Here is a 15749-nt window from a genome sequence, read left to right on the forward strand (position 1 = left end):
TGAATTCATTATGCCATGCTAGGGACAATAAATCCTTAATCACTATATATATATATATATATATATATATATATATATATATATATATATATATATACATCCATGCAGAAAACAATGTTACAAGGGAAAATTTTGTTGCCTTCTCTTAAAAGTTTAAAGTCATTGTCGCCTTAATCAAAACCCTAATTTGGATTATATATAAGATTATGCTTTAATAATTTAGGTTAGGTGTGTGTTTTTACATATAAGCACAATTGCACAACTGCACAAGTATTGTTTCTTTACTATGCAAGTACCTAGGAGTATTCTATGACTTTAATTTGTACTTTCTTATAAATAATGAAAGATACATTGGTAAAAAGTCTATCTTGATTATTTCATAATTGGAATTGTGGTGATTCGATGCTCTCTTACGTTAATAGTGTTTATTTCACACTCACGTCACAATAAGTAATGAAATTACGGAATAGATGATTTAGCAATGCACGTTTAACTATACAATATCTTATCTTCATCAAGATAATTACATATTCAAGCTTTACTACCATAATTACTTTTTCTTTTATTGTAAGAGACTTATTATTACAACGTTCTTAACAACATGGTTTTGTCAACAACCATTAATTGGCTCTAACCTCTAACAACAGTGATCGAGAGTCTACACTAGACAAGAACCATGTTGAGAGGACAATTAGTTGGACCCTTATTAGATATTTATGTTTAAGAGAACCACATAAATCTCAAAGAGCATTATTACATATCCTATATACCCTCATCTAACGTTCTTGTGATTATGACTTATAGAACGTCATACATCTTACATATGTCATTATTATATTGTTACACGACTTGAAGCATATAATTATTAAGCTGGCATGCATTTAAAGAAGATAATCCGTATATATATGAACCTTCTATCCTTTTATCTTAAAATTTTAAAAATTATACTTGTATGTAATTTCTCGAATTTTATTTTTACAAATGCAACATTTATATTTGTGCATACTTTGAGTATATAAAACAGTAATAACACGAGTAATGTATACTCCATTATTGACTTTAACACATATTACGCTATATTAACTAACATTCATAAATTCCCTCAAAAAAACTAACATTCATAACTACAATGTAATTACTTTCTCCTTTTATTTCTTTTTGTTTATCACATTTAAAAGATTTCATTAATTAAATGTAAGAAATTTTTTAAGAAGAATATTTGATAAATATTAGAAAATACATAATCAAGTAGAATCTTGTTGAATTTGTCTCAATGTGTAATTTAAAACATTAACTTTTTAACAATTTTTTACTCCATAATTTTAGTCAAAATTTTTGAAGATATTACTCCGTAATATTTAAAATATAAGCAAATTAAATCGGTACATAAAGGCAAATTAGACAAACAAATAAAATAGAAAGTATAGAATGTATATACTTTGTAATATGTTGTTGAATCTATTTTAACACATATTTTAAATTGATTACTTGTGACAATTTTATCGGTAAATTATTAAATATACTAACCACTAATATGTTTTTAACAGTGAAGATGTTGCAATAAAAAAACAGAGAAAATAATTATGAAGCTTGCATTGCTTTTAGTCTCTTGGGCTTATCCACGTAGGGTAGCAGTAGAAAAACGTGCGCTGAACTGCGTTGGCTAATGTTGCACCATATTAACTTTTTCGATACAAAAATTTGAATTAGTTTACCAAAATAATTATGTTGCACTATTCCAGTGTTCTTTGTTACAAATTTTAACAAAATGAAATAAATTACATCCCTTTTGGACAAAGTTTCAAACTTCAAATCATATTATGGTTATCGACTTATTTGGATGATTAAACAAAAAGTTAGAGAAGGGATTTAAAGTTCAGTCAAAGTTGCAATTGCATTATGTTTTCTCTTATATATTGCATACCTATATAATCTAAATTTGGACTGATCATAGGGTAAGATTATATAAAAAAAATAAAAAAATAATAATATATATATATATAAATAATAATAATAATAATAATAATAATAAAAAAAGGAATAAAAAATTTAGACTATACCAGATCAACAAAACTTAAAAGAAACACTTATTTCATTTCTTAATATTTTACACACTTACACTTTTACTTTACCACTATTCATCTATGTTACTTTTATTGTCTTTTATTTATTTTATGATTGTACTCCCTAGCCCCTGTTTTTGTTTTTTTTTTAGGTGCATCATTTTAGCTTTTGCACTACTTATTAAAGACCCTGTTCACGTCACCTTAAAAATAATATTTAGTAACAAATTTTTCACTTTAGTAAAAATAATTTTAGTTCAACAAAAATAATTTTAGTTCAGTAAAAATAAGTTCAGTCCAGTAAAAATGATTTCAGTTTAGTAAAAATCAGTAACTTTAAAGAAGAAATATAATAGAGAATTAGTAAAAATAATTTAGTTCAGCAAAACTAATTTCAGTTCAATAAAACTAAATTCAATTCAGTAAAAATAATTTAAGTTCAGCAAAAATAATTTCAGTTCAGCAAAAATAATTTAATTTCAGTAAAAATAAGGTGAAGTAAACGGGCAGCCTAAGGTCCTGTTCACTTCACCATAAAAAAAAACTTCAATAAAAAATTATTTCAGGTAAAAATTAGTAACTGTAAAAAAAATTATAATAGAGAATCAGTTTAAATAATTTCAGTTTAGTAAAAATAATTTCAGTTCAGAAATTTTAATTTCAGTCCTATAAAATAAATTTCAGGTAGGAAAAAATAAGGTGAAGTGAACATGGTCTAAGTATTATTAATAGTATATAAATGTGAATAAGTACTCCCTCTGGGATTTTTTTTTTAAAATGCATCACTTGAGTTTTCACACTGGCCAAAGGTACAACTTTGACTATCAATATCTTTAATTAGATATTAGTAAAAATTATAACAAGATTATATATTATGAAAAGTAGACATTGTACCAAATCCAACAATATATAACATGACCATATTATTATAAATTATATAGTAGTAAAAATATTAAGTCAAAAGTAACATATGAATAGTGCAAAATCTCAAGTGATGCATTAAAAAAAATTAAAAAAATAATAATAAAAAAAACAGAGGGAGTATTATTAGGCAATGTTCTTTTGAGCTTCTGGGCAAAGCAGAGCAGATTTCAGTAGAGCATAGTAGGTATCAGCAGAGCAGAACAGATTTCAGCAGAGTAATATTAGTTATTATTATTATTATTATTATTATTATTATCAATAAATAATTAATAATTAATTATAATTATTAATTGTTTAAAAATTATTTATTAATTTATTATTAATTTTATTATTATTATTATTACTTAGTAGAGCAGATTTCAACAGAGCATAATACCGCTAAAGAACAGGGCCTTAATAGTATATAAACGTGAATTTAATTATGTAAGATGCTATTGGATTAGTACGTACAATGCACTTTTTTTTATAGTAACGTACAATGCACGTTTTAATAAATCAACTTTTTATGTTTTTTTTAAAATAATGAACTATGTAATATATTAATGGTCACATTTGTGCATTCGCATGCGTGTTGATCAAAGTGATACACTTAAAAAAACAAATGGAATATTTAAGAAAAAATATGCTCATGTGAGATCTCTTCATATTTTTCTTGATTTATACATTCATGATACCGATATATATTATTTTTTTAATATTACCTATTGACAATAAAATAAGTAAGCAATTGAAAGAATGTATTAATTGACAAGTGTAAAATGAAGAGTGTTGGTTACACAAGTTATTAGAAAAATGTACTCCCTTCGTTTTGTAACATGTTTTGAAAACGGCTTTTTCGTCAAAAACAAAAAGCTAGTCTTACTAGCTTTTTGGTTTTGGCTTTTGGCTTTTCATTAAACAAATTACTTCTTTATCTTTAATTAATAATTAATAATTAATAATTAATAATTAATAATAAGTAATTAGTAGTTAATAATTAATAGTTAATAATTAACTATTAACAATTAATAATTAATATTATATATTTAATAGTTAATAATTAACAATTAACAATTAATAATTAATAGTTAATTATTAACTATTAATTATTAACTACTAATTACTTAATATTAATTATTAATTATTAATAATTAATGATTAATAATTATTAGTAGTTAGTGATTATTACTTAATAATAATTTGTTAGTACTTAGGGTATGTTTTGTTCACCTTATTTTCACTTATTTTAGGTCTAATAAGTTCAAATAAGTTTAGTGAAAAAAAGTTCAGTTAAGTTAAGATAAGTCTATTTCAGGAAAAATAAGTTGTGATAAGAGTTACTTAAGTTCAAATTACAACTAAAATAAGTTTTAATAAGTTCAGATCAGTGAAAATCAAGTGAATAGAATGCACCCTTAATAATTAGGGGTTAGTAATTAATTAGCAATTAGTAATTAGTAATATATAATTAATAATCAGTAATTAATAGTTAGTATTTAGTACTTAATAATTGGTAGTTAGTAATTTGTAATAGTAATTAGTAATAATAATTGAATAAGAACACAGAATAATGTTCTTTAAGGTCATTTTGCATAGTTACTGTCAACAGCCAACAACTAACAACTAATTTTAACAAACATATTTACATACAACAAATGGTCAAACAACCACTACAAACAGTCAATACTAATAGTCAGTCAAACAAGCCAAGTTAAACAGTCAGCAGCTAAAAGCCAATAACCAATAACCAATTGCCAAATAACATCAGTATTATATTAAAATACCTCGTTTCAGGATTTGATCTCGATATAAAAATTGTAGCTCTGCACAGTCAACAAGTATGCCCGGTGAACTTTCAAAATTGACAATGGCTACCTTGTTAATTTTGATAAACCTCAATGGCACCCAATGAAATTCATTTTTGTTTTTGTTTTGAAAGGAAGAATAATTTCAGTAGAATATCTATTATACTGTTTGGTCAAATACTACTGGCACTACTGTTAACCTCCCTCTCTGTCTGGCAATCTGACACGTTCATCTGCTATACCAGAAAACTCCTTATTATATAATTTTAAAACAATTAAAAAGACTGCAGAAAAGTAGTTTTGGCATGGCAGCATTAAATTCCAAAATGGATAAAAGATAACTCTATTACTAAACCGAGTAAAAGTCCTTGTCACATCCTCTTAAATGCTTTGCTGTCTCCCAAAAGCTAACCCCCCTCCCTAACTTTCTTTTTTGCCTCAAATCATCTTTTTCATTTTTCATTTGACAATATTTCATGTTTGAGTGTTAACATCACTAACCAACGGCTACAATATTAGTATATGAATACTGATATTATTATTATTATTATTATTATTATTATTATTATTATTATTATTATTATTATTATTATTAGTATTAGTATTAGTGAAATTGGATGACCGTTTTAGGCCAAAGTAGGGGTTAGAAAAATAATATTGTTAATATAGAAGTAAAATACGGTATATTGTACATATCAGTGTATGAACACTGACTTCTATTCAGACTCGATCAATTTATTTTTGAATAACTTATTATAATTGGGTAAAAAAACATTGTAGCAAAGTATTAATTTGACTTTTATTTTTCAATGTATATTAGTTGAAAGGGAAAAAGTAATTAGTGAGGGATGCACATGGTTGTTTGTTGTTAATTCACTTGCTAGTATATTATGTTATCTCATGATGCAAATCAAACTATATAGTATTGCACTATTGCCTGGTTTGATGAATGTGCCGATCTAACAACCTCAGTAAGAAATTGTTTTTAGCATAGTGTTATTATTTTTTTTGGAATTGAGCGTGGATTAAGTTTAGCTGGATAATGTCGAGGTTGTACTCCGTAGTAACAAACTTGACCACTAGCTTCTTTCTCATTGTGTTTATGAATCCAAAATAGCAAAATTAGCTTATGATCATATCATTACTGGAAATAAAATACTTAAGGTTGAAATTAAAGTTGAAAGGATTATTATTCAAGTATAAAATAATAGGCATGTTGTTTTTCCGGCATACTCGTTGTTAGTTTGACGGGATTGTCTTTTATTTTGGCCATTTTAATGAATGAGTGAAGCGTGTCAAGTTTGATCAAATAAACACGTCATTTATCTCAATTAATTTATCAAGTCATGGATCTTTGAGCCAAATTCGATTATTTTGTGATAAATTATGTGTTATGCAGATTTTGAAAGCCTACTTAATTGTTATATTTATAATTTATATCAACATTACAAAGTCAATAGTCTCTTTACTTCTTTAGGGTGAGGGAGTATGTTGTTTTCCATTCCATTAATCTCAAGAACGTGGATAACATCCACAAGGTAAGGTATGGTTGTCTGTCCTAATTAGCTATGCTTGTCTATTTGTGACAGCTTACAATTTCAAAACGATTTCCTCTCCTATCTGCAATATTTTTGGGGGAAAGTGTCAAAAAAAAAATATATACTCCCTCAATCTTTAAAGTTGTTAATATCTCTAATTATATTTCAATTTTTATGTATTATTTCATTTAATTGTCTCCTATAATGATTTAAGAATATTAAATTTTCATAATTATGATTAGTATGCATTTAGAGATATCAATATACTGAACGATATGTACATTGACAAACTTACGTGCTCGTAAAATTACTATAATTTACGAAAATGGAGTATTAGAGTAATGTCAAGACATGTGAATGATATAAGCACACAAGTTTTGCCAAACTCAACTTTTATAAAGTAAGCACAAAAGTTTTGATAATTTTAAACCTAAATTTAGGTGGAAAACTTTAATGACATAATAAGAGCCAAAAAAATCTCTAATTTCATCTAGACTCATTGAAATTTCACACAAAAAATTTCATCATCACACATTTATCCATCCTACTAGTATATTTATACAAACTAAAAAATTAAAAAATTTTAATATTAACAGGAAGAAATTTTCCACTCTCCCAAACAGAAAATAAAATGTTTACAAAAGTAATTTTTATATTTTTCAAATTTTTTTATAAATTCTTAGTAATTATCAATATATGTATATCCTACCCCATAATAATCTGAAATGTCAGCCGTTGATTCATACAAGTACCCACACAAACGCATGTCCTCCGTCCAACCAGGCGAGTAAGCCCACTCTTCAACCGAGTCAACCAACACTAACTCAGCCTTCGACTCGGCCGAGTCATCACCCACATTTTCCAGACTCGGCAACTCGACAATCTGACTCAGTTCCTCTTCAGGCCCATTAGGCCTAATAGGCCCATTAACTTCCGAAGAAGACGAAGACACCGCAGGCGACGGCGCGTGCGACTCCATCGCCGTCGCAGCGGCTAAAGCAGCAGCAGCTTGAACATCACGCGGTGAATTCGACGCAGGTCGAGGGAGTGAGTTAGCTAGTTCAGGGAAGTTGAGAATTGCGGATTTACCTTTGATGCAAAGTGCTGCAACGTCGTGAGCACGCGCCGCCATTTCTGGTGTGTTGAATGTACCAAGCCATATTCGAGATTTTTTTCTGGGTTCTCGAATTTCGGATACCCATTTGCCCCAAGCTCGTTTTCTCACTCCTCTGTAAACTGGGTCGTTGTTGTTTTCTCTCTTTCGTTTGTTGTTGATTTGGGGTGAGGATTGAGTTAACCCAGAAAGGGATTGAGAAGATGAAGTTGAAGGTGTAGCAGTAGTTGTAGTTGTAGTAGTAGTGTCGTTCTGGGAAGTCTCTGCTTCTCTTCCATGGCGTTCCGCCATTGATATGAGCTAAAAGGAGTTCAGTAAGGTTGATTAGCTGATGCCTGAGTTGCACGGAAGGTGTTTGATGAAATGTCTGAATGAAGGAGAGAATTATAGAGAAGGGGGTGAAGTAGCCGTAGTATATAAAGCAGGGGAAGCCGTTAGAGTGTGATAAGGAGAGGGAGAGTGAGATGTAAAATATGAATATATGAATAATGATAATAGCAGCTAAATTAAGTGGACATATATAATAAGGTGTATTATATAGACAGGGGTTGGGGTTAAAAAATAAAACGCGCTACTTCTGTCAAATTGTCAAGTACGACCCATGAAGAAAACTCTCCCAATGGCTTGAGGCCTTGTGGGTTAGGGCGAGGGTATAGACTGGATAATTTTAACTCGATCTGAATTACTCGTATTTTTTTCATGTTGGAGATTAGATGTGTCAAATAGTCTTTAAGTTAGGTTTATCTTTAATTTGATTTATGCTAAATTATTGTGTTTATACCTGTCTAATTTTAGATCAGATATGGGTCACTTTCAAGTTATATAGGATCTACTCGAGTTGGGTCAATCTTTGACGCGCCTCTATTTGAAATTTAATTAGTTCAAACTTGCCCTAAATAACGAGTGATCTAATTAAAATTGAGGGCTTGTTTGGTTGAATGTAGGAATTGCAAAAACCTCAAAATTTGATTTCTTATGAAATTGAATTTCTTAAGAAATTCTAAAAAGTGTTTGGTTAACCAAGGGAAGTGAAAATTCCCATGAGAAGTTCCACTTATCTAAGTCTCCTAGGTAATTTAGTTTCTCCATTTTGTGGGAAATAGGAATTTCTACTTCTCATGAATTCGTCAACCAAACACTATGCAAGAATTTCAAATCCAAGGAATTCCAACTTTCCATATTTTATTTTGTCAACCAAACAACACTAGAGTTAACTCGAAAAGGAATATGATTTAGTTGATTAAGTTTTAATTAGAAGAAGTAAATGCATTGAAAATATTTTGAACGTGATTTGAACCCTAAGGTATTACCTGATGCAAATTGTTCCCGTAATGTGTCGAAGGACTCGTTTGCCACCTCCGAGCAAAGTAGGTTGTGAAGCGAAAATGAGGGGCAAAATGGTTATTTCACACATGAGTAATATATGTGTTGCAAAGTTGTTTCACGAGGGCAATTAGTTTATTGACGTATCATCAATTCAAGCAATAAACTAAGTAAGAGGTGTAAGTGTAATTAATAAGTCTCAACAACTTTTTTTCCTTTGTCTGTAAAAAATATCATACTATGACGTATTCTTTGGAATTAGCTAACAGAGTAAAATTAACTATAAAAAAGAGTTTTGTTAGTAATAATAGGCTTAAAAAATTAGATTAGGGAGGAATTACAATTAGGAAAAAGACAGCATACAACAAAGGACTAATTTGTTTCACTTGTAATAAAACTAAATCAGTTTTTTTTTTTTTTTTTTTTTTAATATAATATAAGCATTTAATATAATTTGTTTCACTTCTAGTAAAATTAAAAAGACAGCATACAACAAAGAAAAGTAATATAAGCATTTACCAAAATATGTAAAAGTGTATCAATTTTTTCACGTTAATTCGACAATTATGAAAATTACAACCGTATACAATTATAACCCTACTAGTAGTTAATTAGGTCTATTATGTCAACTCAATAAATTAACAGAGTCTGGAATTCTCGATCCAAACCCGCTTATTTACATCGTGTTCGTATCGAATAATCACTGAGTATCATTCTAGCCCTAGTTAAACCCTTGGAGAAGGTCATACATGGTACAGTTGGGTCAAATGTGATGGAAACTCACTAGATTTGAATCATTGCATCAATTCTTCTTTACATTTTGCCTATGATTTTATCAAAGACTAGCCTGCCTAATTGCTACTACGGCCACGTACGTCTCCATCGATAAGTCCGTTAGGCCCCCTTACATATATTCATTTTGTCCGTTACTTTTTCACTCATTAAACACTGATTTTTTTTTACCACTTTTTTCTAACTTTAAAATTTTATACTCCTAAGTAATTTCTAAGTACTATTAATTCTTTGTCCTTTTGATTCTTCTTCTTCTTACGTCTTTTCTATTGTTTTCTTGCTTAATTTCTTCAAGATTTTTGGCCCTTTTTCCAATTCTCCCGTTAGAAGGTTTGGACTATTTCTATTATACATAAGGTTGGTATACATAGTTGAATTTTTTTGTCATCGTTAGGCACCAACAATGTTGTATTTTATTTATTTTTGTAGAATTTTATGTATGTTTTATCTGTCATAGCATTAAAATATCTTATTAAGATTAATGAGTGGATGTGGCTCAAAACTTGAAGTGTATAATCTGTCTTAATTATTTTGTACAAATTCAATTTTATAGACTACTAATAATTTGGTAAGGAGCACCAATGTAATAAGAGACGTATATTAGGCAATAGATTATGTAAAAGAGAAATTGCTTTTCTTATTCAAGTATTCAACAATCTAATTTAGTCTAATAGTTGTATTATGGGTATTGCTATTCCAATGTTCTTAAAATACTTGACTTCTCCGTAATTAATGGAAGTAAGGTAGGAATTTGATAGCAACATAGACAAAGTGTTTCGAATCTTCGGTTTTCTAACTTCCAAGTCCCATAAGATATCAACGAAGTTTTTCTAATTGATGAACTTCAAAAGATCATATCTTTTTAACTTCAAAAAAGAAGATTTTTTACTAAAGAGGTTGACATCGATTGACCAACATGTAATATTCTTCTTCATATACCTAAGTTTTTAGAAAACATAATATGCTAATATATGTGTATCATATGTCCTAACATAACTGAATACTTAGTACAAAACTCGTTCAACTATAAACCCAACACTCTACCAAGCTAAGCTTGGTCTAATGGAAAAGATTGTATCTTTAAACCTTAAGGTTGGGGTTGAATCCTCGCTCGAGACATTCTGATTGAGTAAAAGTATGAGCACAATCAAAGAGTCAAAATGACATAATTTCAATAAGCTTGACTTTAAATTAAATTTATATTATTATGTGTTGATAAAAAGATTTAACTTTACAACATACAGAGAAGGTTGCCAAAAATATAGTGGGAGTCCCTTTCCTTCTTTAATGGGGGAAATGGAGAATCCCTTTTTTCCTTCATATATTTTTCTTCCCTTTTGGGTCACATGATTTGTGCCAAGAGCTTAGTTGTACTAAGCAGCCTTGAGATCGATTAACTCAATAACCATTAAACTAATGAGATTTATTTATATACATTAATGGTAAAACATGATCAAAATAAGTATAAGAATAATGTACACCTACCTGGTGGAAGTCTAGTGTATCCCCCGAGCAAAAGACTAAAAGGCCGAACCATGACTGCTCATCGAAGGTTAGAAAGTGACCTTAGTACGACTTCGCACCAGTAGCCCAGTGAGTCGTATCAGGTCTAAAGGGTCTTCCGGTAATCTCTTGCACAAATCCCAGCTGTCGCATAACCCGGTTGAGCACATATATATCAATCTATAACATAATATCAATAATATAATAGTAAAACAGACACTAGGAATGACACGTGTCATTTCCTAGTGTTGTTTTTTTCCTCAAAATTTTTTAATTATTTTTTTCACTTTCTAAAAAAACTATTCATTTTTGTATATAATTGTAATTCATTTCCTAAAAAAATGTATTCACATATATTCCACATCCTTTATTGTATAAAATATTATTCTATATCTTTTTTTTTTGCTCTACCTGGTTCACCTTTGGGATAATTCGAATTCGGGACTTAGTTCTTGATATAAATTAATATTCAAGCTTTTTTAAGTTTCATTTTAAAATATAAGAATTATTTTTTTGTAGATTTTGAATTAACATTATAATTCGTTATAAAATTTTGTAAAAACCGTGCGTGGCATTCCCCCCTGAAACGCTTGAAATTTTAGAATGTGTCTGAGGGATTTAAAATTCCAGACTTTCCTCCTGCGATTACGAAATAAAAAAATAAAAAAAGAGGAAAATTCAGTGCACTCACCGACTCCGTATGCTTTGGCGGCCTCTCCAGTAGCGTCGTCGTTTCCTCAAACTCGTCCATTCATCGCTTGTGCTAATCATCGAAGAGTAAAAACAATTTTTGTACTCCCTCCGTCCCATAATACTTGACACAGTTTCTATTTTCGTTCGTCCCACAATATTTGACACATTACTATAAATGGAATGAGACCACTAATAAAAAAAACATTTTCCTACATTTTCTCTCTCTTCAACTACCCCACTTGTAATTTTCTTAAAATACGTGTCCATCCCAGCGTTCCAATTATTATAGGATCGAGGGAGTAAAAAATTAGGACGTGAAGTGGTGGATGGTGCGTGGTGTTGGAGGAGGTGAAAGTGAAATAGCCCGCTACAGGTACATTTTTAACGGGGAATATTTTTAAAGTCGTGTTAAAATACGCTACAAGCGTTACACAAAATTAATAAATTACTGTACAAGTTTTATTTATGTCAATTTTGACAAGTATGGATGGATGAGTTAAATTTCTAAAAATTTATTAAATTGAAGTATGGATGGATTCCAACTACGTGTAGGTTTAGACCTAGTCCACCAATTACCTAATTTACCATCTTTATATAAAGTATTAAATAAAAAAGAAAAAAAAAAGTATAACCATAATAGGAAAAGTTCAAGTACATGAGTTGAGTTTAGAGATACAGAGGAGAGAGAAACTGTTCTTGTTTCTCTGTTTGATTCGTACGAACAAACTCAATCTAACTCAACACCTCGATCTTCTGGATAATTAGTGAATTTTATTTTTTTTTCTTCTTTTTCTTTGCTCACTGACTTCCTCTCGATCTGTTTTATATTTAATTTTCATTGATTCAAATATGCTTATTTTTATATCTATTTCTATGGTTTATTGTAGATTTTATTTTTTATTTAAATGATGGTCACTTTTAGATCGATCTATCGATGTTTTTTACAATCTTGTGTTAATCCTTAGTTTAATTTATTAAGGTGGATTGATGACAATCGGCCTTTTGTCTTTTGACAAATTATAAACTTGGGGCAACGATTGTTTTTAAACAAAATTTGTTTGTTTAAAGTAGAAAATTTGGAATAATTTGTATCAAAAATCTGTATTAATTCATATAACTTGTTTGCTTGCTGTGATCTAGTCCATCGATTAAGAAAATGTATGTGGTTGATAATGCAAGTTAATTGGAGCATTGAACTGCAGCAAAGTCTTGTAATTTATACATGGCTGATAATTGGACTATGTTGCCCTTTGAAATCCTAGTTGAAATTAGATTGCCCTGAAGATATCATCTATTTTACCGCTGTATGTTATTCATGGAATTGTAATGAAGGAATGGTTGTGACGGGCAAGAATGCCATGGTTGATGCTAGCCGAAAACACGAAAGAGAAGCCGAATTACCTTAGGAAACTATATTGTCCTTGTAGTAATAGATGTTACCAATTAAAGCTCCCTCAAACCTTTGGGGCTAGATGTTGGGGTTCTTCTTGTGGTTGGGTTGTCACGCTTGATCGTGAGTTGGAGATGCATCTAGTTAACCCGCTCACCAGAGCTCGGGTTCAACTAAACCAAAGCTGATTGGGGAAGATTATTTTATAGACAAGGTGCATGTTGTTATCGATGGTAATGATGATTGGATTGTTTTTGTTTTACATCGTTATGGTCGAAATAGTTGCGTGTCTTATGCAAGGCCGGGTGACCAGGCATGGAGGTCGATTTTGACTCCAACTATGAGCGCACTTGTTGTGCGTTGGGGTTCGAAAATATTATTCTCAGTTGGCGCTCATGGTTCGAAGACATTGTATGACGGAGATGATGCCCTTTCTGATTTCTGCACACCCATATGGTTTATGCCCATGCTAGGCACAGGAGGTGGATCTATTAAAGAACATCAACAGTTTTGACACGCGGTTGCTGTCTAGTAGAAGTTGTTTGTTTTCAATTTGACCACACAGCCAAAAAATTCATGATGTTACCTTATGCTTGCTGTCAAGTTGAACAACTTACCTTGGCAAGGGTCATTAGGGCGATCTAGCAAAGATGAGTAAATCAATGGCATTCTTGTCAACTAAATGTTTTCATTTTTGACTCTCTTAAACATTAAAATTGTTGCTTATTGTTATGAAATTCTTTTTTAGGTTCGATTCATTCCTATGTCTATGCATGATTGTGTTGGATTCTAAAATTGTCAGTTTTTTGACTTGTTATTTGTGCATATTATGTACATTGTTACATTTGTAAATTTCATGAAGTTGTTTTTTAAGTTAACATGGAAATATTTTAATTTCAATAATAAATCCAAACAATCTTTTGCATTACATTGAAAGTATAATTACTTTGAAAAATTAACTTTCAATCGAGTTTGCAGCAATCTTAAAGGTAACTTCATCAACACATTTGTTGATACATAACTCCCTTAGACCACTCTCAATGGTGAGCAAAAAAAATGCTCACCTACTCTCTCTCTCAACAAATCACTTTTGCTCATGGGCAAATTTTTTTCACATTTTCTCTCCCAATGGTGAGCAAAAAAAATGCCCACCCACCACTCTCTCTCTCTTACTTTTTCAATACCCCAACATTACTTTCTCTCTCCTACACAACACTTCTTTATTTATTTATTTCATTTATATTTTAACAATGTTACTCCAAATAAATAAAAATTAGTTTAAATTTGTGTAACTTATATTTTTTATTTTTGTCTTTTTTATCGTTAAAATTTGTCGTAAAATTAAGTACGTTATATAAAAAAAATAGTAAAAAAAAGCTCAAAATTTGTTAAATGTTTTTATTTATTTTAAAAGCGGTACAATACTAGAAACCAATTACATTCGCAACGTCATGCGTAATTAAACTTAGGAAATAAAATAAACACAACAACTAAAAAATAACTCGACTGCGTATGGAAAAGTAGCTACGCCATAGTACTTGGCTTTATTTAAGTCGTGCTAATTTCTCCCTAATTACGTGGCCCGTATCGTTGCCAAATATGTTCGACTAAATCACGTTTCAGAGATAGATGAATTTCTCTGTCACGGAGGGAAGCTTTTCGCTGTAGAAATGCGTTGAAGTCAAAGTTGGTAGGTCGGCCTACATTGAATTCAAACGGTGGCGTTGTAGATGTTGATGCTGGTGTTGATTCTTGTTGATCTTCTTCGTAGAAGGCTCTTAGAACTTCGGCTCGAGTGTAGTTGTGGCGCTCATCTTCAACAATCATGTTGTGCATAATGATACATGCTTTCACTATGTCTCGCAGTATGTTCTCATCGTACGCCAGTGACGGTTTTCGTATTATTGCAAATCGAGCTTGCAAAACACCGAATGATCTTTCAACGTCCTTTCGAGCAGCAGCCTGGTGGTCAGCGAACAATTTATCTTTTTGAAGTTGAGGGGTTGTGATACCCTGAACAAAAGTTGCCCACTTCGGATAAATACCGTCGGCTAAGTAATATGCCATGTTGTATTCATGGCCGTTAACGGTAAAATTTACCGGAGGAGCTCGACCATGCAGAACCTCATCGAACACTGGGGAACGGTATAAGACATTAAGGTCATTACAAGATCCAGGAATCCCAAAGAAGGAATGCCATATCCATAAATCCTGATCTGCAACGGCTTCCAGTATTAGCGTTGCTTTCTTGTTCCTACCAGCGTACTGCGCTTTCCAAGCCGTTGGACAGTTCTTCCATTCCCAATGCATGCAATCAATGCTGCCTATCATGCCTGGAAAACCGCGCAGTTCATTTTGATGCAGTATTCTGGCCAATTCATCAGTTGTAGGGTTTCGCATGTACTCGGTTCCGAACTGCTCAATGACACCGGTACAAAAACGTTGAAGGGCAACTCGAGCGGTTGACTCACTGATCCGAACGTATTCATCCACGGCGTCCGCAGCCATGCCGTAGCCTAACATTCTTATCGCCGCTGTACATTTTTGCAGAGGTGATAAACCTAACCTTCCAGCTGCATCCCTACGCTGCTGGAAGTAAACATCACCTTTAACGACCTTGTTCAT

The 15749-nt window shown here is 30.9% G+C and overlaps 2 protein-coding genes and 1 pseudogene across 2 annotated transcripts; 1 reads left to right on the forward strand and 2 right to left on the reverse strand.

Annotated features, from left to right (window-relative positions):
- Positions 1–6684: 6684 nt before the first annotated feature.
- LOC110729845 (ethylene-responsive transcription factor TINY-like) lies at positions 6685–7950 on the reverse strand. The gene has a single exon (XM_021909624.1). It carries the CDS (start codon positions 7712–7714, stop codon positions 6989–6991), a length of 726 nt encoding a protein of 241 aa, XP_021765316.1. The 5' UTR covers positions 7715–7950; the 3' UTR covers positions 6685–6988.
- Positions 7951–12890: 4940 nt separating this feature from the next.
- LOC110729921 lies at positions 12891–13783 on the forward strand (annotated as a pseudogene).
- Positions 13784–14693: 910 nt separating this feature from the next.
- LOC110729922 (protein ALP1-like) lies at positions 14694–15749 on the reverse strand. The gene has a single exon (XM_021909714.1). It carries the CDS (start codon positions 15747–15749, stop codon positions 14694–14696), a length of 1056 nt encoding a protein of 351 aa, XP_021765406.1.

This window comes from Chenopodium quinoa, unplaced genomic scaffold, assembly GCF_001683475.1.
Source record: "Chenopodium quinoa cultivar QQ74 unplaced genomic scaffold, ASM168347v1, whole genome shotgun sequence".
NCBI classification, from domain to species: Eukaryota; Viridiplantae; Streptophyta; class Magnoliopsida; order Caryophyllales; family Amaranthaceae; genus Chenopodium; species Chenopodium quinoa.

What these genes read in the sequence shown, in the direction of transcription:
- LOC110729922 (XM_021909714.1), bottom strand. Translation starts at nt 15,749, where the DNA reads ATGAACAAGGTCGTTAAAGGTGATGTTTACTTCCAGCAGCGTAGGGAT.
- LOC110729845 (XM_021909624.1), bottom strand. Translation starts at nt 7,714, where the DNA reads ATGGCGGAACGCCATGGAAGAGAAGCAGAGACTTCCCAGAACGACACT.